The sequence below is a fragment of the Sinohyriopsis cumingii genome, chromosome 9 (genome assembly GCF_028554795.1).
Source record: "Sinohyriopsis cumingii isolate HCF-2022 chromosome 9, ASM2855479v2, whole genome shotgun sequence".
Classification (NCBI taxonomy): domain Eukaryota; kingdom Metazoa; phylum Mollusca; class Bivalvia; order Unionida; family Unionidae; genus Sinohyriopsis; species Sinohyriopsis cumingii.
In genome coordinates, this window is record NC_142969.1 from 100,472,056 (window position 1) to 100,494,164 (window position 22,109).

General features: G+C 38.5%; 1 protein-coding gene across 1 annotated transcript in view; it reads left to right on the forward strand.

Moving 5' to 3' along the window:
- Positions 1–22,109, forward strand: part of LOC149792343 (serine-protein kinase ATM-like) — a 360,810-nt gene that overhangs the window by 252,183 nt on the left and 86,518 nt on the right. Inside the window, exons 43-46 of the mRNA XM_089970917.1 lie at positions 3,373–3,577; positions 5,598–5,759; positions 9,945–10,067; positions 14,377–14,582. Of these exons, the coding sequence (XP_089827043.1) occupies positions 3,373–3,577; positions 5,598–5,759; positions 9,945–10,067; positions 14,377–14,582 (696 nt within the window). The remainder of the gene's footprint in view (positions 1–3,372; positions 3,578–5,597; positions 5,760–9,944; positions 10,068–14,376; positions 14,583–22,109) is intronic.

Here is a 22,109-nt window from a genome sequence, read left to right on the forward strand (position 1 = left end):
TCCATCACACAGCATTGGATGCCTCTCCTCCTGTTTTTGTAGCCATTTGTAAAATGTTGATAGATTACATTACGCTGGTGCTAGCTACATACATAGGATTTTACCTCTAAATGCAAAACTCCTGACTTCTACTCTGACAATTGTCAAGATAATTCCCTAAAGGAAGAGCTTATTGACTCCCTGTTTTACATCAGTATTGATCAATTTTCAAACAACAGAGTATCAGTAATTCTTGTCCATGTTGGTTGACTAAGAAAACATCGCTGACCTGTGCAGTTATTGAGTTGTATAAAAGAGTGCTCTTTTCAGATTAAATTTATGAAACTAGTCTATTGATTTCTCAAAACAAAAAAAATAGCCTTGGTGAGCAAAAAAATTGAAATTATTAGAAAAGTTTCCTAAATTTCATTTAAAATAGCCTAAATGTAAGAATTTGTCACATGATGATAAATATTGACCTTTTTTTTTGCCAAACCAGAGAGTGAAATGACTTTGACATACATTTGGATTCTTTTGTCATCATATGTTTATTCCTTTGCATGATGTTATGACATTTTTGCAGTGTTATGATGAAAATAATGATATTGGTATATTAACATAAATAATACAGTATTCTTCTTCCAAAATCCGTTGGCATATAAATACTTGAACTTCTGGTATTCAGAAATCATACTGGCACAAAAAACATAATCTATCATAAAATATTTGGATACTTTAGTTTTTGTCCACAGATAAAAATGATAGATTGGTTATGAGTTCAGAATGTTTAATATTTATTGAAGCTAGAACCAGTCTGTCATTTATTCCAATGAAACAAACGTGTTCTAAATAAAATGTAATTTCCGTCATTCTGTTAATGCTTGAGAGGCAGTGCCTGTGTTTGAAAAAGATTTCTTTCAAAGAATGTCTTGTCAGTTTGGTAGTAGGTTAGCGACAGATTCAGGAACTATTTTAAGATCTACAACTATGTATTGTTCTTTTCTGTAATATTTGTTTACAAAGTATTTCAGCAACAGTGCTGGTCATTCTTATCCTGTTGATTTATGTGTTTGAATATTAGGATGAATTGTTAGATGCTGTGATGTATTACATAGAAATCAACATGTTGAACTGCATACCCTTTAGATTGTTGAAAGGCCTGTCTGAATCCGTAATCAGTTGGAGTATATTTCATTGTGATCCCAAAAATATAAAATCATTTAAATGACTCCTTTGAAAAATCACTCCGCAGAATTTAACTAAATTTGACAAAACATTCAGTTATAAAGGTCTTTCGGACTGTGCAAATTATACCAATTTGGCCACAGTTACTATCACTTCATATTAAGAGTCACTCAACAGAATTTGACTAAATTTAACAGGAAACATACTGGCATGAATGGCTTTAAGTTTGTACAAATTAAGCTGATTCATCACCAAACACTTAAAATCGACCAACTTTTTTGAATGATGACTTCTAAAAAGACCACTGTAAGAATTTGACAGAAAGCATCCTGGCATCAAGCATAGCTGCCAACCCTCACGAATTTGGTGTGAATTTCACGACTTTTTCAGCGATTCATGGATTCACGCCACAAGCCAAAAATTCACGAATTCTACAATCCTCAATTATTTTAAATTTTTAATAAAATAACTGATTTCCCGTTAAGCGCTAGTCGTGATATTCGCAGTTGCCGAAATGGTTCGGTTCTGCTGGTCGCGATATTAGATCTACAGCCGATTAGTACAGTTGGCCCGGTAACAAGCATTTTAGCCTATTTTAATCTGTATGTATAAGAGCAGTTTTACAAATGCTTTTGAGAGAAACTGGGGCCAAACCAGAATTTCGCTCCGCGCATGCGCCACCAACACTGATTTGAGTTAAGGTTCAGCATCGCATGTACGAGTTTGAAAATGTCTTCACCACCAAGGAAAAAGAAATGTATTACTCAAAAAGTGGAGTTTAATTTGGAATATATCAAAAATTGGCCATGCATTCTGCCATTAAACATTGATATTCGTCATGCTTTTTGCACTCAGTGTGCCATCGCAGAGACGATGTGAGGAAGTACGTTGGTTGCAAAAAACACGAAGAAGTTTGGAAAAATAAGAATTTGCAGATTTCAGCTCCGGAATATTTTAAACAATTGGCGGAAGAAATGCAGGCTACCAACACTGAAGCATTATTTGTGAGTTTTCTTGTCGAACACAATCTACCTGTATCAGCTGGAGACCATACTAAACATTTGTTCTGACAAATGTTGCCGGACTCAAAAATCGATTCCAAATTTATCTGTGGAAGGACCAGAAGTGCTGCAGCTCCAGTGCATTCCTCACAGCAACAGTGCAAGCGAAAGTGTATTTTGTCTAGTGAGGAAAAATAAGACTTTAAGGTCTCCTTAGCTGCAGAAAATTTGTCAGCAATTTTAGTCACCAAGATCAACCAGCCGGCAAGAAGTCAGAACTGTTTAGAAAACAAATTTACGATCAAACAGTTGAGGATGTTCAAGTCTGCCACACTATCATGTCTTGATAAGTAAATATTTCTGAACATATGTAGTGTTTTAGTTTTATATTGCGAACTTGATATAGTGTAATATTGACGGTTAGAGTGGATGGAGTGGTCAGAGTGGATGAAGTTATTGTCATGGTATTTTTCACGAATTCTTGTCCAAATTCACAACTTTTTATCCCTATTTTCACTAATTGTGAGCCTGGAAGGTTGGCAGCTATGCATGAAGGGTATTTAAGTTTGTTCTAATGAGGCTGATTCATTATCAATAATGGACACCATTGCTGAAATTAGTGAAATCTTCGTAGGATTTTTTAGGATTTCTCATAAACTACTCAAAACAAATGGACCAAATTTGATAGGAAGGTTTTCCAGGTTTGTACAGATGATGCTGATTTGCCATCATGCAAGAGATAAAGAAATTGAAAAACCTTTGTGAGCAATTTTGAATTCACTTGGCCCTCGTGTAATGATATGTACCATATGTACTTGCTAATAAGTCAATTCAAACTGCAAAAACAAATATCCTTTTCTTCCATAGCATAATGTGCCTGCAGATCAGAATCTGTGCTGTTTGATCTACACTTAACAAACTGCACAGACCCAGATCAGCCATCACATAATGCCGCGGTAGATCTGGGTCTGTGCAGTTTGCAGGTAGACTTATAAGCGAATAATTACAGTATTTTATTCTCTGCATTATATTCCCACATTTTTATTTTCTGCTCAATTTAAAGTTGCTATACAGTATGACAATCCTTCAAATCAGACCTAGTCAGCTCATAACCTTTCAAACAAGAGTAATTCTTTTTTTCCTTCAATACGTGAGAAGGTTATTTTCATTTTAAAAATGCAAATAAATTTTGAATGTAATCTTACAGCTTGGAGGAAGATACTACTGATATCATAGCCCATTTGTGCTGCATGTCAAACAACAATTTTGAGTTTACTTCGCCACCTCACTTTGCTGCCTGCTCCATGCTGAATTTGGGCTGGAACAAGACCAAGAATATTAAATTATTACACAGCCTAGTTGTGGAGCTGCAGAATTTTACTAAACAGGCCAGGGAAGCTGGCAGATATCAGGTGAGTGGTAATACAAGGTGGAAAATGTCAGTTACTTGCTGGTAGGGCAGATTCAAAGGCTGAGATATTATATCTGTCAATACCATGGACATAGATTGTCACACACCCAACTTTAAATAGTGAGACCCAGGCCCCTGTGACATACACAGCTGTAAATGAGGTAAACCCATGACTCTTCATCACACACCCAGCAGTAAATAGTGTAGACCAGGCCTTGTGGTCAAACACCCAGTTGTAAATAGTGTTGACCCAAATCTCCAAGTCACAAACCCAGCTGTAGATAGTGTGGACCCAAATCTCCCAGTCACACCCAGCTGTAAATAGCATAGACCATCACGCTCACACCTTTGAAGAGTTTCTACCCAGGTCTCTCCATCACACATCCAGCTCTATAGTATTGACACAGGCCTCCCCATCACACATCCAGATGTATATCGTATTGACCCAGGCCTCCCCATCACACATCCAGCTGTCTATTATATTGACCCAGGCCTCCCCATCACACATCCAGCTCTATAGGATTGACCCAGGCCTCCCCATCACACATCCAGCTATATAGCGTATTGACCCAGGCTCCCCATCACACATCCAGCTGTATATGATATTGACCCAGGCCTCCCCATCACACATCCAGCTGTATATCATTTTTACCCAGGCCTCCCCATCACACATTCAGCTGTATATAGTGTTGACCCAGGCCTCTTCACCACACACCCAGCTGTAAATAGCATCGACCCAGGCCTTGCCATTGCACACCCAGCTGTAGGGGTGAAACAATACACTAGGGCTACATATCAACGCAATGCATGTTATGCAGCCTACAGTACGATACATTATTGATACACACATCATCGTGATGGTCTTTTCATCTTCTGAAGGTCTGTCAGTGGTCAGGTAGTGCTGTTTTATACTCATAATCCAGTCTTAGGGCATCAAACTTATAATCCAGTCTTAGGGCACCAGATTTATAATCCAGTCTTAGGACAGCAGACTCATAATCCAATCTTAGGGCATCAGTCTCATAATCCAGTCTTAAGGCATCAGTCTCATAGTCCAGTCTTAGGGCATTAGTCTCATAATCCAGTCATAGGGCATCAGTCTCATAATCCAGTCTTAGGGCATAAGTCTCATAATCCATTCTTAGGGCATCAGACTTATAATCCAGTCTTAGGGCATCATATTTATAATCCAGTCTTAGGGCATCAGTCTCATAATCCAGTCTTAGGGCATCATTCTCATAATCCAGTCTTAGGACATCAGATTTATAATCCAGTCTTAGGGCATCAGTCTCATAATCCAGTCTTATGGCATCAGTCTCATAATCCAGTCTTAGAGCATCAGACTCATAATACAAGGTTTGCAGGATTGATACCTGCCCAGGCCAGCTTCTTCATTGTGTCCCTGGGAGGGGTACTTGGTTCACATTTTGTTGGCATGATATAGACAGTAATGTGTTGAAAGTGCTATCAGAAACCAACCAACCAGCAATGTAATTTGTGCTTCAGCTCAACTTAATGGGATCATTTTATAGCTGACATTATTATTCTCTCAGCTTATTTCCATCATGATATTGACAGGACACACTGTATACATATCAACAGAATCACCAACAATTCATGAAAATTGGATAGCCGTAAGTAATATCTGCCATATGCATCCTCAGTACAGCTGAGAATGTTGGGATACTTTTGTAAGTATATGATTTGAACAAGTTAAAACAAATGCCTAATTCATACAGAAAATATGAGCTCAGTATTAAATTATTTAACAAGTTGGTAGTTGTTAGATGAAATGATCATAAACTGCCAATAATAAATGTAAATTGACCTAGCTTGATTTGAATACCTCGGACATTATGCTAATAATTTAGGTGACATCATATAGTACTGTCTTCGCTTTGTTTTATAGAAGTATTAGGTTTGTAAAAGGTCATATAAAGAACATGTAAAAAGCCATATAAAGGACATGTTAAAGTCATCTAAATGATATATAAAATGTAACATACCTCGTTGAATCCCAGATTGCAGAGCGTTGTGTACAGCAGCTGAAGGGATTGGATATGGTAGGAGAGCTGAAGCTTCAGTTGCAAAGTCAAATGGAAGAAGCCAGACTGTACTGGGCTAGAGAAGAGCACAACATCGCCAAACATCTTATCAGGCAGCTTATTGACAGGTTACATAAGGTAAGTTGCATTTTATTATTTGAAAAAGGTCAAAATTAAACTTATTCCAAGCATTTTCCCCATACCTCTCTCATGCTTTCAGTACTTTTGCAATTTTTACACTCAAATCAACATGTAAAACAGACCAGTTTGTAGTGGGTCAGACTGCAGTGGGTTAGAGCTGAGTACACCTGCATCACTATAGGTAGGGCAGACCAGACTGTAATGGGCCAGGACTGAGTATACTTGCATCACTGTATCAGGCAGACTAAACTGTAATGGGCAAGGGCTGAATACACTCATATCATTGTATGTAGGGCAGACCAGACTGTAATGGGCCAGGACTGAGCATACTTGCATCACTGTATCGGGCAGACTAAACTGTAATGGGCAAGGGCTGAATACACTCATATCATTGTATGTAGGGCAGACCAGACTGTAATGGGCCAGGACTGAGTATACTTGCATCACTGTATCAGGCAGACTAAACTGTAATGGGCAAGGGCTGAATACACTCATATCATTGTATGTAGAGCAGACCAGACAGCAATGGGCCAGGACTGAGTATACTTGCATCACTGTATCAGGCAGACTAAACTGTAATGGGCAAGGGCTGAATACACTCATATCATTGTATGTAGAGCAGACCAGACTGTAATGGGCCAGGACTGAGTATACTTGCATCACTGTATCAGGCAGACTAAACTGTAATGGGCAAGGGCTGAATACACTCATATCATTGTATGTAGGGCAGACCAGACTGTAATGGGCCAGGACTGAGTATACTTGCATCACTGTATCAGGCAGACTAAATGTAATGGGCAAGGGCTGAATACACTCATATCATTGTATGTAGGGCAGACCAGACTGTAATGGGCCAGGACTGAGTATACTTGCATCACTGTATCAGGCAGACTAAACTGTAATGGGCAAGGGCTGAATACACTCATATCATTGTATGTAGAGCAGACCAGACTGTAATGGGCCAGGACTGAGTATACTTGCATCACTGTATCAGGCAGACTAAATGTAATGGGCAAGGGCTGAATACACTCATATCATTGTATGTAGAGCAGACCAGACAGCAATGGGCCAGGACTGAGTATACTTGCATCACTGTATCGGGCAGACTAAACTGTAATGGGCAAGGGCTGAATACACTCATATCATTGTATGTAGGGCAGACCAGACAGCAATGGGCCAGGACTGAGTATACTTGCATCACTGTATCAGGCAGACTAAACTGTAATGGGCAAGGGCTGAATACACTCATATCATTGTATGTAGGGCAGACCAGACTGTAATGGGCCAGGACTGAGTATACTTGCATCACTGTATCAGGCAGACTAAATGTAATGGGCAAGGGCTGAATACACTCATATCATTGTATGTAGGGCAGACCAGACTGTAATGGGCCAGGACTGAGTATACTTGCATCACTGTATCAGGCAGACTAAACTGTAATGGGCAAGGGCTGAATACACTCATATCATTGTATGTAGAGCAGACCAGACTGTAATGGGCCAGGACTGAGTATACTTGCATCACTGTATCAGGCAGACTAAATGTAATGGGCAAGGGCTGAATACACTGATATCATTGTATGTAGAGCAGACCAGACAGCAATGGGCCAGGACTGAGTATACTTGCATCACTGTATCAGGCAGACTAAACTGTAATGGGCAAGGGCTGAATACACTCATATCATCGTATGTAGGGCAGACCAGACGGCAATGGGCTGAGTATAATTGCATCACTGTATCAGGCAGACTAAACTGTAATGGGCAAGGGCTGAATACACTCATGTCATTTTATGTAGGGCAGACCAGATGGCAATGGGCCAGGACTGAGTATACTTGCATCACTGTATCAGGGAGACTAAACTGTAATGGAATGGGCATGGGCTGAATACACCCATATGATTGTATGTAGGGCAGACCAGACGGCAATGGATCAGGGCTAAATACACATCACAGTATGAAAGGCAGACCAGACTGTATAAGGCCAGCGCAGAGCACACCATTACAAGCATGTGAAAAATCATTTGGTCAGACATGAGCAGGCAGAATGCAAATTATATGGTACGGCCTCAGATTATTCATGCAGTGATAGAGATATGAACATAATGAGTTAATAAATTACTGGATTATTCTTGCAAGCGGGTAATCTATTACAGCTATTAAAATAAAGTTTGGTGGGATGCGGGGCTGAATCTGATTTTAATAATATGTGCCTGCCACTGTTGCAAAGATTCCATCCTCCCAACCTTCTGAGGTCCTGTACTATACGTCCCAGTAGAAAGAGGAAGGTATTCTGTTTGTTGACTGAGGCGTCTGACCAGGATCATGGTCTTTTCAATTCTGGACCTCCAATACTACTTGAAGGTGGGAATAATTTGCTTGGACTGAAGATTTAGAATCCCAAAAACAAAAGCAATGCATTAATAGCAGATATCTATAACTTAAAAATTACTTTTTCAACAAAAAAAAATGCCATACAATTTAATGGGACTTTGCTAATACTACCAACTGCTTTCCATTTGAAAATGTATTAAATGCTTCAAAGGAAACATTTTGATTTGCTCAAATTTGAATTTCCGGTCATTTTCTAAAGGCTTATATGGGTAGGTAGCTTATTTCAGTTTCACTTTCTCAGGTTGAAATTAAATTAATAAAACCTTCTAGGAACGCAATACACTTTCAGTCTCAGAAATTTGTCATATGCACAGACTCCACTTGTAACCTCGAAACTTTTTTTTTTTTTTTTGAGGATCAGAACCCTCCAACACTGTCGGCAAACTTAGCAGGTGTATGAAGGTTGGCATTGACATAAAACGTCTCTGACTTGTAGGATTTTGGTAACAATCTCTATTAATCAGATGTGTTTGGACTTGAATGAAAACTATGCAGATCTGACCACCAACATTGTGAACAAGTTTAAAAGCCAGACCTACTTGTCAAAAGTCACAACTTGTTCTTTTTATACTTCATTAAGCTTATGGCTTGTGTGACCACTCTAGGTATTAAAATAAGTAACAAAAAGAACTGAAACCAGCAATTTAAGTAAAATCAACAATTTTTTTTTATTTCTCTACAGTGCAAAGTGAAAGACACTAACAGTATTATGAATTAAATCCCAAATAATTCTAAATGTCCTATCACGGGTCCAAAAATACAGAATTTGCTGAATGAATTTCAATAGTCTTGAATGTCCTGATGTACCACAATGATGCAATCCAGAATGTCTTTGATTGACTTCACAGTAATTCCTAAATAATGTGTTTATCCAAAGTAAAAGAGCACTTAGTAATTCCACTGAACAGTTAAAATCTGCAATTCATCTTGAATCAAAACATAGATTCCAGTAGACTGATCTTATAACTATTTGTTTACCAAGTCCCTATTTATACACTTGACCTAGATTGTGAGTCATTCTAATGGTAAATTCAAATCAAATTCTAAACACATCTGTTTCTAGAATATTCTAAGCCTTTCAACAACCTACAATCTTGGACAAAAGTTAGTCATGTAAACATCCTTTTTACAAAGGACCATCTTAATCATGGACAAAAGTTAAGCACACAGTAGATACATACAAATGAATTTAGACCAGATTTTGCATTTCATTGTTTTACAGTAAGCAAGTTGATAGTCAGCACTGTGATAATGATTTCAAGGTCAAAGGTCTTGACCCAGGCTTTTGAGCTGTGACAGCTTCTGAACATGATGGCAAATGAAGTGTGAATACATTTTCATGAGACCAAGTTCTGGGATATATTTGAAGAAAACTTTGAATGATCCTAGTTCCAACTGGTTTTTTTATTTTTTTATTTTTATAAAATATTAATTTTGGATGAAACCATAAAACATGGCACATGGGTATATCTTGAAAAATCATAGACCAATGATATCAAAGTTAAGGTCCAAAGCCGTGACATAGGTTTTTGTACTGTACATGTGAACTTGCATAAGAAAGTGTTTTGGTTAGCAAATTTGTTTTTGTTTTAAATTTCTCAAGCATATTAAGGATGATATATATTCATTAACTAAAAAGATTAAAGGAAGGAAGGAAAGGACTTTTCATGAATACTGATTCATTTTAACCATTTCAGCATGAGTTGTTTCAAGGGACCTTTATGTCATTTTTTATATTGAATAGAACTAGATTCCTTGCATCATTAATAAATATCTTTTTTCTGTTCTCCAGTTACAAAGCAGTGATGAAGTTGCTGCTAAATTCTACCCCCAGGTGCTGAGTATCTATGGCAACTGGCTAGCAGAAACACACTCAGAGAATCCCACTGTAATCCTGGAAAATTACTTAGAGAAGGTAATTAGCAGCATTACATCTTTCTGGATGCATCAGGAGTTTTAAGCTTTTTCATTTGTACACAACAATTATGGCACAAAAAATGCAAGCACAACTGCAGGGCCAGCATGTAATTCATGTTTTGGCCTATTTTAAATTCTTCTGTTAGCAAGATTTGGATACTTTGTGTCCCAAGAAGTACCAAGGATTTAGCGGCTGTTTAAAGCATTACTGTCAAGAAGTACCAAGGATTTAGTGGCTGTTTAAAGCATTACTGTCAAGAAGTACCAAGGATTCAGTGGCTGTTTAAAGCATTACTGTCAAGAAGTACCAAGGATTTAGTGGCTGTTTAAACCATTACTGTCAAGAAGTACCAAGGATTTAGTGGCTGTTTAAAGCATTACTGTCAAGAAGTACCAAGGATTCAGTGGCTGTTTAAAGCATTACTGTAGACTGACCTCTGTCCACAACATTCACTGACAACTTGAGCAACAGCACAGCTACAATTGCTAGCTATTTTCTGGGTACTTTTGGCATATTCTTAACTGAAATATGCCAATAATTACTGTTATAAGTATGCCAGTAATTACTGTAATTAACGTGCCAATTGATTACTTTAATAAATATACCAACAATTACTGTTATAAATATGCTAGTAATTACTGTAATCACTGTGCCAAATGATTAGTTGTTGTTGTTGTTGTAGGGTTTAATGCCATTTTTGAGCACACTATAGGATATACATGGCAGCCAGTATTAATGGTGGAGGAAGAACCCGGAAAGAACCACAGACTCACGAGAAGCTACTGGCAAGCTTTCTCACATACCCACATTAGCCGAATCTGAGACTCGAACCCATGCAGACAGAGGTGAAATGGCAGTGATCCGTAACGGAGAGCGCTTTAGACCACTCGGCCACACTGGGCCCCCCAAATGATTAGTAAATATGCCAACAATTACTGTTATAAATATGCTAGTACTTACTGTAATCAATGTGCCAAATGATTACTTTAATAAATATATCAACAATTACTGTTATAAATGTTAGTAATTACTGTAATCAATGTGCCAAATGATTACTTTAGCAAATATGCCAATAATTACTGTTACAAATATGCTAATAATTACTGTAATCAATGTGCCAAATGATTACTTTAGTAAATATACCAACAATTACTGTTATAAATATGTTAGTAATTACTGTAATCAATGTGCCAAATGATTACTTTAGTAAATATGCCAGCAATTACTGTTATAAATTTGCTAATAATTACTGTAATCAATGTGCCAAATGATTACTTTAATAAATATACCAACAATTACTGTTATAAATGTGCCAGTAATTACTGTAATAAATAGGTAAATAATTACTGTAATAAATGTGCCAAATGATTTTTATAGTGAATATGCCAACAATTATTGTAAAACTCTTCCAAAAATTGCATCTAAGCAGATAAAGATGTATGCATGTGTTGATGATGTAGGTTGCTTGCTCTGGACCAAGATTTCACATGCACTGCATATCTTTGGAGACTTTTGGAAAGTACCATTTGCTCAATCACATTTCATTGAAAACCCTAAAAAGGAACTCCACCTTGTTGATGAAATTGGGATCTGCTTTTGTTTTTCTGTGACGTCGTTGTTGTGGGGTTTAACGCCATATTTCAGCACACGATAGGCTATGCAAGGCGGCCAGCATTAATGATGGTGGAAGAACCGGGAAGAACCACCGACCCACGAGAAGCTACTGGTGAGCTTTCTCACATACCCACATTAGCCGAATCCTAGACTCGAACCCACGCAGTCAGAGGTGAGATGGCAGTGATCCGTAATGGAGGGCACTTTAGACCACTGAGCCACTCGGGGCCCCTTTCTGTGACATACAGAAAGTTATTAGTTCTTACAACCTTCCCAGATTTGGAAGGTTAAAAAAGGGTAACTTGCAGGTGATTCTTTGTTAATTACAAATCCTTTGCAGAAAATCAAGCTAGCATCAATCAGCCAACATGTTATCCGGTCTTCTGTGCATTAATTTCATATGAGAATGTGCCTTATTGTGCCATTATGGAACGTAGTATAATCTCAGTCAAAAAAAGCATTGCTACATTAAATTCTATTTTGTTGACTCTTTGCATCAGCAGTTTAAAAAGTTGAATGTGCCTGCAAATGCTCATAAAATTTATTTAAATTGACAATATTCGGGTTTTTTGCAAATCTGCAAATTTTCCTTCATTCACAAAGTGTATTTCACATGGATTTGTGTAGGTGCATCAAGAGTGAGTTGGATGCTTTATGTAAATGTTACCTGTGAATTTAAATGTTGCTTAACTTCATATACATGGGGTGCCTTTTTTCATATTATTGATCTGTCAACATGTTAACACATCACTTTATTTGAATCTGATTTGTCCAAATAAGCCCATGAAATTCTTGTGTGGTATTCTCATTACAGATTGGTTGTGACCATGGAAATTTTCCTTGCCCTGCTTTATGAAACCTTTTTGGTTGTTTTTTTACTTTTACTATCAACAATATGGTGGCCATCTTTCCAATCAGTTGTCCAGAGGAATTTGGGAATAAAAGGCTGAATATGACAAAATATGACCAATGTATTCCTCAGGTGTTCACTACAAATAAAATTATGAGTATCAGTTAATAGAAAGAAGCTGGTTGGAGGAAGTCCAGACCTGTTACTTGCACCCCACCCTCTGGACATGTATGCTTTAAACATTAACCTATAGGAGTAAAGAAACTCATTTGAAAAGAATGTTGACAAATGCCAGTCTCCTAACTGACAGAAAGTAATCCAACTACAACATTCTTCCAACTAAAAGTAATGCACAGTATCTTTAGTCTAGATTTAGTACAGTTTCTTAATCCAGTAATCCTTGCTTTACATGAATATCCAACAATTGGAATAATACTTCTTTCTGCCATATCCAATACTGCAGTTGTTGTGAATATGTCCATAGTGGAATATTATAATAAATGCTTCTTTGAGTACTATGAGTTTTTCAGGGTAGTTTTCAGTCTGATAACATACCAAAATATTATATACTATGTCCCAAAAGAAACTTTCAAAAAAAAAAGTTAATAATTTTCATGCTTTTTAATTTTAATGATGTTATCTAACACAATTTTTGTTCAACAATTATAAAACTAGAGAGATAGACCAGTAATGCTTTCAGAAAGTAAAGGAATGACTTGCTTATCATTGGAAATACTGTATATACTCGCTTACAAGTCGAGTCCAACTGCAAACTGAACAGACCAGCTCTGCGATTGCATAATGTGCCAGCAGATCTGGCTGTGTGCAGTTTGTTTGGAGTAATCAGCAGAACAAACAACATATAGCCTGGTCTGCAGGCACATTATGCTATGGCAGATCAGGATCTTTATTGTCTGCAGTTTGACTAAACTTATAAGCAGGTATATATGGTAGCAAGTTACATATATAATTAAAATGTTAAAAAATTGGAATGACCCTTTTTCCCCATTCATATGTAATCCAGAAATCATTACAGGAGTTATGAACCATGGTTGCCAATTGTCGTGATTGGTTTCTGCAACATAACTTTTTGTTAGATTTCAACCAGATTTGATTTGTGACTTATATACTGACAAGACCATGAATGAGTTTATTGTTCAGTTTATCCATGTTATCCAGTACAGGAGTTATGCCCTCGATTGTCTGTCTTGTTGACAGCACACTACATTATCATATAGAATAGGTATGGTCTCTGCCCTTCCTCCTTTGGTTTCAGCAGCATAACTTAATTTAGTAATGTGGAATTGAAACCTAATTTAGGTGCATCATTATATTGATGTGTTCTCAAGTGAGTTGCATTTCCAGCATTCCACATCATCATTTAGAGGAGTTATGTCCCCTGATCACTCATTCCCCTTGCTCTGGTTTCCCAACTCATGTTCTTTCGTTAGCCCTGTCAAGCAAATTGTAGGGAAGCATGGTCCTTATTTATGCACCAATAGCTCTGGTATTAAATACATGCACTCCATGGTTCAAGTGAAGGAAACTGGAGAAACTTGAGGAAACACTGACCATGCTGGGTTACAAGGAAATTAATCTGGTAGCCCAGCTTGACTTCACTATCCATGAGAAGAATATATATGACACTGCTTCCATAATCTTGTTTTCTTTGTTTGTTATCACTGATACTTGTTCTCCTTTGTGAAGTATTTGACTGATTCAATTTTATAAAATTATGCAGCATGTGATTATGTCATTTAGTACCCCCTGGATTCCATGCACAAGATTTGTCAGGATGATTTCTTCTAGATTAAAAAAAAAGACATCTTGGTTTCATTTCAGACTGTAATGCTGCTTGAAGATCTTCATGAAGACAGAGGCACAGCCATTGATGCTTATCTGTCCCTGGCCCGATATGCAGACTCACAATACCAGAACATTGTCAACTACATGAACTCCAGTACCAATGAGGCCAAGCAGTCATTGATGTGTAATGCACAAAAAGAACTTGCCAAGCTGAAGGAAATTGTAGCAGATCCATCAAAAGAGTTAGGTTCTGTTTTCTTTTGACACCAATTGCATGGGTTAGATTGAGAGATGCTGAATATGCACAACGTTATCATTTTTATCTCGTGCAGATGAAGTTTGGGGGTTATTTGGGGTAGGGGTAACCAGCATGTAGCAGATGAGATATGTATCACTGTTCTTATGATGACATCAGTGTCAAGATTCTGTTTGTTCTTTTATTGTTGTTGGGGGCAGGTAGTAGATGTTTTTGCAAGTCCTAAAGAAAGGTGTCAGTGTTAAGCCAGGTTTCACCTTTGCACCATTCAGGATATTTTATTTGTGATGCAGTTTCCTTAACTCTGCTGAGTAATGACAGGCATGTTATTTGTAATGCAGCAGCTTTGTTGTGGCAGATTGTGGTGAATAAAACCAGGGGTTATGTCATCCTTTCTATTTTTATGGCCATCCGTCAGTAAAGCAGCTATGGTACCTCACTTGGTAGAGCATTGGACTCTTACTGCAGTGGACACAGGTTTGATACCTGCCCAAGCCAGCCTGGATCAAATGCCTCATTGTGCTCCTGAGAAGGGATGCCCTTAGCTCCAATTTCCTTGGCATAATAAAGCAATTAATGTGTTTAAAAGTGCCCTTAAAACCAGCCATACTTTAGATCGACTACATACTGGTTCAAAACCGTTACTGATCTGGCATCAAGAGAGCAACAACAAGGACATTCCCAGGTGCTGATGTTGGGAGTGATCTCGACCTTTTGATTATGAACTTCTGAGTGAGGCTGAAGAAAATTAGCAAGCCAGAGAACATCAGGCTGAAATTCAACCTTGAACAACTGAAGGACCCTAACATCTGCAAGTCATTCCAAGCCACAATTGGAGGAGAATTTGCTCCACTCCTTGTGATGGATGGTGATGTCAATGAGATGACAGACACCTTCAACACAGTCATGACAGCAACTGCCAAAGACATCATTGGCCTCCATCGCCCGAAGAAAAAACCCTGGGTTACAGAAGAGATTCTGAAGTTGTGTGATGCCTGAAGAGAGCTAAAAAACACCAGACACACAACAGGGGCATTGAAGTACCAAGAAATAAACAAGAATATCAGAAAAAACTTGAACAAAGCAAAAGAAAATTGGATTGGACAAAAGTGCACAGAAATGGAGAACAGTCTGATAAAGAATAACAGCAAAAAGGCATTCCAAATTATGAAAGACCTCACTAGACAGAAACAACCAAGAGTCAGTACCATTCAAGACAAAAATGGAAAATGCCTCACAGAAGCGAGTGACATTGCAGAAAGATGGACTGAGTAGAACTCTACAACCATCAGTCCACAGGAGACCCAGAGGTGCTTGAAGTTCCAAACTCCTCAAATGATGATGACTTCCCCATTCTCAAAGAAGAGGTGGAGTCAGCAATAAGAGCACTGAAGAATGGGAAGGCAGCTGGAGTAGACAACATCCCAGCTGAACTTATCAAGAATGGGGGAGAATCAAAGAAAGAGCTACTAACAAAAATCTGCAACAAGATCTGGCAGACAGGTGAATGGCCAACACAATGGACCCAGTCACTGATTATAACACTTCCCAAAAAAGACAATCTCCAGCTGTGCCAAAATTACAGAACTATCAGTTTGATCAGCCATGCTAGTAAGGTAATGCTGAAGATCATCTTGAACAGACTGAAACCACAAGCAGAAGAAATAATCGCTGAAGAACAGACCGGGTTCCGGAGAGGAAGAAGCACAACAGAACAAATATTCAATCTCAGGTTTCTGTGCGAAAAGTACTCACAACACCAACAAGACATCGATCATGTGTTCATAGATTTCAAAAAGGCCTTTGACAGAGTGTGGCATGAGGCATTGTGGGCCACAATGAAGAAGTATAACATGGGTCAAAAGTTAACCAATACCATCAAGCAGCTGTACGCCAAGGCTACACTGGACAACAAATTTTTACAAAAGTCATGTTACTGAAATAAAATTAGTCAATTCTTATCAATTTTTATGTGCTGAACACGAATATGACAGTCAAATTGCAAAATTGGCTCTAGTTTTTTTGTAATCTGCAAGAAATTAATGTTTACATAACGAAATGCATTCCAATAGTAAAAGGTCAACTGTAATAGCCTACCTATAAAAAATCAAGTCATTGACTACATCTTAGATTTCTTCGCCTGTCTCTTGTACAGCTGTTCGGGAGCATCTCTGAGGAGTGTCCAGCAGTAGTCAGCCAGCATTGTAGTGGACCATTTTCCCTGGTATCTTTGTTCCATTGTTGCGATATCTTGATGAAAACGTTCGCCGTGTTCATCACTAACAATACCACAGTTGCTAGGAAAGAAATCCAAATGGAAATGAAGGAAGTGAATCTTTAGAGACACATTGCAGCCAAGTTTCTTATACTTCATCAACATGTCTTCTACTAGTTCCTTATAGTTTTCTGCCCTAACATTTCCGAGGAAGTTTGTAGAAACTAGGCGAAAAGCATTCCATGCTTGTTTCACGTCACCTTCCAGCAAGTTGTTGAACCGGTCATCTTTGAAAAGCTCTCGAATCTGAGGACCCACAAAAACTCCCTCTTTAATCTTTGCTTCGCTGAGTCGAGGGAATTTTTCATGCAGGTATCGGAATGCTGGCAACGTCCGGTCAATGGCTTTCACGAAGTTCTTCATCAAACCTAGTTTGATGTGAAGGGGTGGTAGCAAGATTTTCTGAGCCTCAACCAGAGCTGGGTGTTGGATTTTCTTCTCTCCAATGGCTACATTCTGCCTGTGAGTCCATTCCTTCCTCATGTAGTGCATTTCCCTTGCTCGGCTATCCCACTCGCATAAGAAACACATGTATTTTGTATATCCTTGCTGCAGTCCCATTAAAAGGGCAACTACCTTCAAATCACCACAGAGGTGCCAGCTGTACTTGTTATACTCAATGGAATTCAGTAGCTGCCTTAAGTTATCGTATGTCTCTTTCATGTGGACAGCATACGCTACTGGAATAGATGGAAGAATGTTTCCATTGTGCAAAAGCACAGCCTTGAGACTCAGTTTCGAAGAGTCCACAAATAGTCTCCATTCTTGTGGGTCATGAGTGATTTTTAAAGCATTCATGAGGCCCTCAATATCGGAACAGAATATCAGATTACTTTCCTTTCTGAAGAAAGGCTCCAATTGCTGGTGGCGCTTTCGATATGCAGTAATTGTGACATCTTCTTCTAGAAGATTCCATTGTTGGAGTCTTGATCCTAGCAATTCTGCCTTGTTCTTTGATAAGTCCAAATCACGAATCAGGTCATTTAGTTCTTCCTGTGTTATTCTGTGTGGGGTTGATGATGCACCACAGTGAAAATCTGGATCACTGCATGCTGATGGACCAGGAGAAGAACAGGTCGACTCACCTTTGTCTTCGTCAGATGAATCAAGAGAATATTCTGCTGGAGGTTCTGGAATAGGAAGTCCCTCACCATGTGGAACTGGTCTCAATGCAGACGGAATGTTTGGGTAGACTATTCTCGACTTCTTTCGCTTCGTTATTCCGCCGGAAAGAGGAGGAACCAAGCAGAAGTAACAGTCATTTAGGTGGTTGCTTGGCTCTCTCCACACCATTGGGACTGCAAACGGCATTGATGACCTTTTGCAATTCAACCACTGTGAAAGCTGTGTTGTACATGTAGCACAGCATATATGCGGAGCCCAAGGCTTGTCTTGGTCACCAACCTTGCATCCGAAGTAAAGATGATATGCCTTCTTCACTTGAGAATTGATACTTTTCTTCTGGTTGGCAAATGTCACTTCCCCACAAATATAGCAAAAATTGTCCGCGGTATTAACACACTTTCGAGGCATTACTGTTCTTTATTGTACGTAAATGGATAAAATAATAAGTTTTATGTAACAGTAGCTTGAACTGTCTCGCACAACGTCTAAAATATTTTAAATGCTGAACCTATCTGATTGGGCTTTATATAGTACACTGCTTACGTCAGCTTCAGCAGCCGCCTGGCATTAGTATAATAGGCCTACACATGTATAGTACACTGCTGACGTCAACTTACTTCAGCAGCCGCATGGCATTAGTATTGCATTGCATCAGAAAATGATGCAATCAACTGTGGATGATGTGAGCATGATGGTATTATGCAATGTTACATCATTATTCCGGATGTTGCTGCAGTCCTACTGGAGAAATTTACACAGTGAAACATAGAAAATGAGGTATATGAATATCTTCAAAACGAGAGCCAATACAAATTTTTCACGGTTATATTCGTGTTCGGCACACCAAAATACTACAGATTAGGGCCTTTTCAAGTCAGTAATGATTTCACTGTTGACCAGTGCTACCAGTGCAGTAATTGCCCAAGGTGCTGTGGGGGACTGGTTCCAGACAACAGTGGGAGTGCGTCAAGGCTGTCTCCTGTCACCCACGCTTTTCAACATCTACTTAGAGCATCATGAGTGAAGCCCTGGAAAACCACTGTGGGACAGTCAGCATTGGAGGGCGTAACATCACCAACCTCCGCTTTGCAGATGACATTGATGGACTGGCAGGCAGTGAAGACGAGCTAGCCACCTTAGTGAAGAACCTGGATGAAACATCTTCCAGATTTGACATGGAGATAAGCGCTGAGAAGACAAAACTGATGACAAATAGTGGCAAACAAATCTCAGCCAAGATTAAAGTCAGAGGACATGAACTGAAAACAGTGAGCCAGTTCAGATATCTTGGTTCCATAATCACTGAAGAGGAATCGAGAGCAGAAATTTTGTCAAGAGCAGCACAAACAATGGCAGCTATGTCAAAGCTAAGACCCATCTGGAGAGACAAGAATATCTGTCTGAAAACTAAAATCAGACTATTGCGAGCTCTAGTCATCTCAGTCTTTTTGTACTCATGTGAGGCATGGACCCTGACAGCAGAATTACAACAAAGAATCCAGTCACTTTAAATGAGATGCTACAGAACCATCCTTGGCATCTTTTCCATGGACCACATCACAAATGAAGAAGTGCGTAACACCATCAGGCGCAAAGTAGGCCAATATGAGGACCTCCTCACCACCGTCAAAAAGAGAAAGCTGAAATGGTATGGCCATGTCACTAGAGCCAACAGTCTATCTACAACAGTCCTGCAGGGCAGCATCCAGGGTGACAGAAGGAGAGGTAGACAGAGAAAAAAGTGGACTGACAACATCACAGAATGGACCAGGAAAAGTTTTGCGGAGACACAGGCATTGGCACATGATCGAGACAAGTGGAGGGAACTGGTCAGATGTTCAGCAGCACAGTGCCTCAACGACCACACTAGGTCATGAGACTGATGATGATGATGATGATGATGATGATGATACTTTAGTAATGTGTTAAAAGTACCATTAAAAGCAGCCAACTGCTGTCCTTTAGCAATATGTTTATAGTGCCTTTAAAAACAGTCAACAAGCTGACCTTTGTTAGTGTGTTAAAGTACTATTAAAACAAACCATGCTTTAGTAATGTGTTAAAAGTACCAGTAAAACCAGCCAACAAGCTGCTCTTTGTTTATCTGTTAAAAGTGCCATTAACATCCATGCCAACCACTGTTCTTTTTTCTCTCAATGAACTGCATCTTACGCTAACATGTATACAGATTTTGCTTTTCCAAGTAAATTAAAATATAAAAATAAAAAGTTGTATTTGTCATTAATATTATCATCTTTTTAATTCCACTCATCATAAACACTTGAGAATATTGTAAAAGGAATGCTGCATAAGAATAGTGTAAGAGCTAATTTGACCATCATAGAGCTATTTGTTCTTTCCTTATTTTCTATTTATAGCAGCTGTATATGATCCATTTCCAAGGAAAGAGATGGGTTTCTTTAATATGAAACTCTGCCTTGCAGATTCATTATATTCATAGTCAAGTTAGTTAGTGGACCAGTCTTTACTTTTAAAGAAAAATGGCACCAGACATTAAGTGAAACGGGCTCTTACAATGTGACTTGTAAATGAAAATTCTTAGAGCAGATGGGACTTTTAAAGTTTAGAACATGTCTCATAAGAAAAAAGACAAATCACTTTACATTTTTATAAATACAGCACTCAGATTGAGCACTTCATCATGTGCATTGCATAATTCATGGACTTCACAATCATTCTGCAAAATTTTGACATGTAGACAAGTTAAAGTGAGTGTTGAATATAAATAACTTTTCATTGTTTTGTATTTGTGCTCTGGTTTTAATTCACATGGATTTTGTCCATTTTTGCCAAGTTTTATTACCTGCAGATTGAGGTTTGTAGTAAAAATATAAATGTACATTTTTCATACACTGTACTGTCATTATTGCATGTAATATATTAGCTATGATGTCATAGCTTCAACAAAGTAGGATTCCTAATATTAGTACTAGTAATATATGGATTACACTTTTATGCTCAGGTTAAGCTTTTTGTCAAGTATATTAGCAAATATTTTGCTTATACTTCTCTCGGGCTTAGCATGTATGCATTAAAACCAGCCAACCAGTGTCCTTTGTTAACGTCTTTAAAGTGTCATTAAAACCAGCCTTCCTTTAGAAATGTGTTAAAGGTGCCATTAAAACCAACCAACAAGCTGTCCATTGTGAATGTGTTAATAGTGTCAATAAAACCAGCCAATCATCTGTCCTTTGTTAATATGGTAATAGTGCATTAAAACCAGCCAGCAGGCTGTCCTTTGTTAATGTGGTAATAGTGCCAGAAAAACCAGCCAGCAGGCTGTCCTTTGTTAACGTCTTTAAAGTGTCATTAAAACCAGCCTTCCTTTAGAAATGTGTTAAAGGTGCCATTAAAACCAACCAACAAGCTGTGCATTGTGAATGTGTTAATAGTGCCAATAAAACCAGCCAATCAGCTGTCCTTTGTTAATATGGTAATAGTGCCATTAAAACCAGCCAGCAGGCTGTCCTTTGTTAATGTGGTAATAGTGCCAGAAAAACCAGCCAGCAGGCTGTCCTTTGTTAATGTTGTAATAGTGCCAGTAAAACCAGCCAGCAGGCTGTCCTTTGTTAATGTGGTAATAGTGCCAGTAAAACCAGCCAGCAGGCTGTCCTTTGTTAATGTTGTAATAGTGCCAGTAAAACCAGCCAGCAGGCTGTCCTTTGTTAATGTTGTAATAGTGCCAGTAAAACCAGGCTGCAGGCTGTCCTTTCTTAATGGGTTAAAAGTGCCAGTAAAACCAGCCAGCAGGCTGTCCTTTGTCAATGGGCTAAGCTGCCTCGCTTGGCGTTCAGCATTAAGAGGTTAGTGTTAGGACTGATCAGCCTGGTGTCAGGATAATGTGACTGGGTGGGACATCATGCTATTTGTCTGTGGTATGATACCCCAGTGCCAGACATCACTTTAAATTGCCACACTGCAGACATCGTAGCGATATGACTGAAACATTGTTAAAGCTATGTTAAAAATCCAAATCACAACCGATTGCCCTGCCGTCAGTTCTTAAATTACCAGTTTGTACATTGTTGGCTACTAAATAAATAACAAAACTATATTTAGAAGGGGAATTCATATTTGCAAGTACGTTCACAT